At 71.1% G+C, this 1,630-nt stretch overlaps 1 protein-coding gene across 1 annotated transcript in view; it reads left to right on the top strand.

The window, feature by feature from the left end:
- Positions 1-1,624, top strand: part of LOC103901811 (inactive phospholipase C-like protein 2) — a 6,208-nt gene extending 4,584 nt beyond the window's left edge. The window contains exons 4-5 of the mRNA XM_009282760.2: positions 859-968; positions 1,222-1,624. Of these exons, the coding sequence (XP_009281035.1) occupies positions 859-968; positions 1,222-1,407 (296 nt within the window). The 3' untranslated portion in view covers positions 1,408-1,624. The remainder of the gene's footprint in view (positions 1-858; positions 969-1,221) is intronic.
- The last annotated feature ends 6 nt before the right edge of the window (positions 1,625-1,630 follow it).

Genomic DNA, 1,630 nt, shown 5'->3' with positions numbered 1-1,630 from the left:
CGCCAGACGTGTGGGGGGTGCAGGCTGTGGGGCTGGGGTGCGGGGCATGGTTGGGCTGTGTCCTCCTGTGCCACTCTGGCTGCAGGAGTCCCGCTGCTGTGCTGGGGGGGAGTGTTGTGGGACGCAGGGGCTCTGGGGTGTGCGTCTGCTGCTGCTGCCTCTGCCCAGCCCCTCGAGGTGATGGCAGGCAGTGGTTTGGGGGCTGCAACCCCCACCCCCATGCCTGGGGTGCTGCCTGTCCCTGCTTTTGCCCCAGCTGCACCGCGGACAAGCCCCTGCGGTGCCAGCCCGGCCTGTGCCCGGCTGGTGGGTGTTGCGGGGTCCGGGGAGGTGCCGGCTGTGGGCGGGGGTGCAGGGCTGGGGGTGTGCTGATTGACAGTGCGTGGGCGAGCAGGCTTGCGTGGGAGCCCTCGTGTGGGCCTGGAGCCGGTGCTGCGTCAGGAAGGGTAAATATAGCACCCGCTCACGAGGACGTCACGCGGTGCACAGCGCGGGGGCCCACGCTCCGGCGGGGGGGGGCCGGCGGCCATGCTGTGAGCCCCCCGGGTGGGCTGCGGTGTGCAAGAGCCATGCCTCTGCCTGGGGTAGTCGGTGCCCTTCCAGACCCCACAGCCTCTGGGGCCCAAAACCGCCAAGGGCTGGGGCCGAGCATGGTGCCGGCGTGGTGGGGGCTCCATCAGCCCATTGTTCCCAGCACAGAGGGGGCTTGCAGCTGCTGGGCAGTGGGGAGCCCCCCCAGCCTGCACCCACGTGCCGGGAGAAGGGCATCCCTCCGGCTCGGTCCCTGTCCATGGCAGGCGTGGGCCGTCCCCGTGCACACAGCCCTGCACCCACTGAGCGATGCTCCGGTCTGCGCAGGCATGGACTTCCACAAGGAGCTGCACCGCATCGAGGCCAAGGAGGGGCTGCGGGGCCGCAAGCTGCAGAAGGCACTGGAGAGCTTTGCCTGGAACATCACGGTCCTGAAGGTGAGGGGCAAGGGCTGCACGGCCTCCTCCCAGCACCACCCTGCCACCCCCACCCCGCCGACCTGCACCCAGGGGGATGCTCCATGAGCGCTGGGGATGGCACGGGCCCATTCAGGGGGTCCAGGCAGTGCCCGCACCCAGCGAGCCCCCCTCGTGGGCGGTGGCCGGTGGGCAGCCCATGCTGTGCAGGGGGTCCAGGCAGCCCGAATAGCACAGCCCCGGGGCCAGCCCCTGACGCCCTCTCCCCGCGCAGGGCCAGGCTGACCTCCTCAAGCATGCCAAGGCAGAGGCGCTGGACAACCTATGGCAGATCCACAACGCGGGACAGTCCTGTGGCATCGGCAGGAATGGCTCGGCCTCGCCAGAGCCCTCCCGGCTGCGTGCCCCGCTGGAGCCCATTCCTGAGATGGAAGGAGGTGGCGACACGGCGTCCTGCTGACCCTGGCCTGGGGCTCGGGGGCACGGACTGAGCATCCCCCCGGCCACAGGGGCCAGGACCAGGGAGTCCCAGCCCGCCCACGCATGGGGAGACGCCCGCCCACAACCTCAGTGCGCGTGGAGGGACGCATGCAGGGCTGGGTGCCTGCACACTGCCGTGCCAAGGGGCTGTGGCGGGGCCCAGTGGGGAGGTTGGGGAGGGGTGTCCCCGCTCCTGCTTGCCC

Source organism: Aptenodytes forsteri, unplaced genomic scaffold (assembly GCF_000699145.1).
Source record: "Aptenodytes forsteri isolate BGI_AS27 unplaced genomic scaffold, ASM69914v1 Scaffold492, whole genome shotgun sequence".
NCBI classification, from domain to species: Eukaryota; Metazoa; Chordata; class Aves; order Sphenisciformes; family Spheniscidae; genus Aptenodytes; species Aptenodytes forsteri.
Note: the sequence above shows the minus strand (reverse complement) of the source record. Positions and strands in the feature narration are given on the sequence as shown.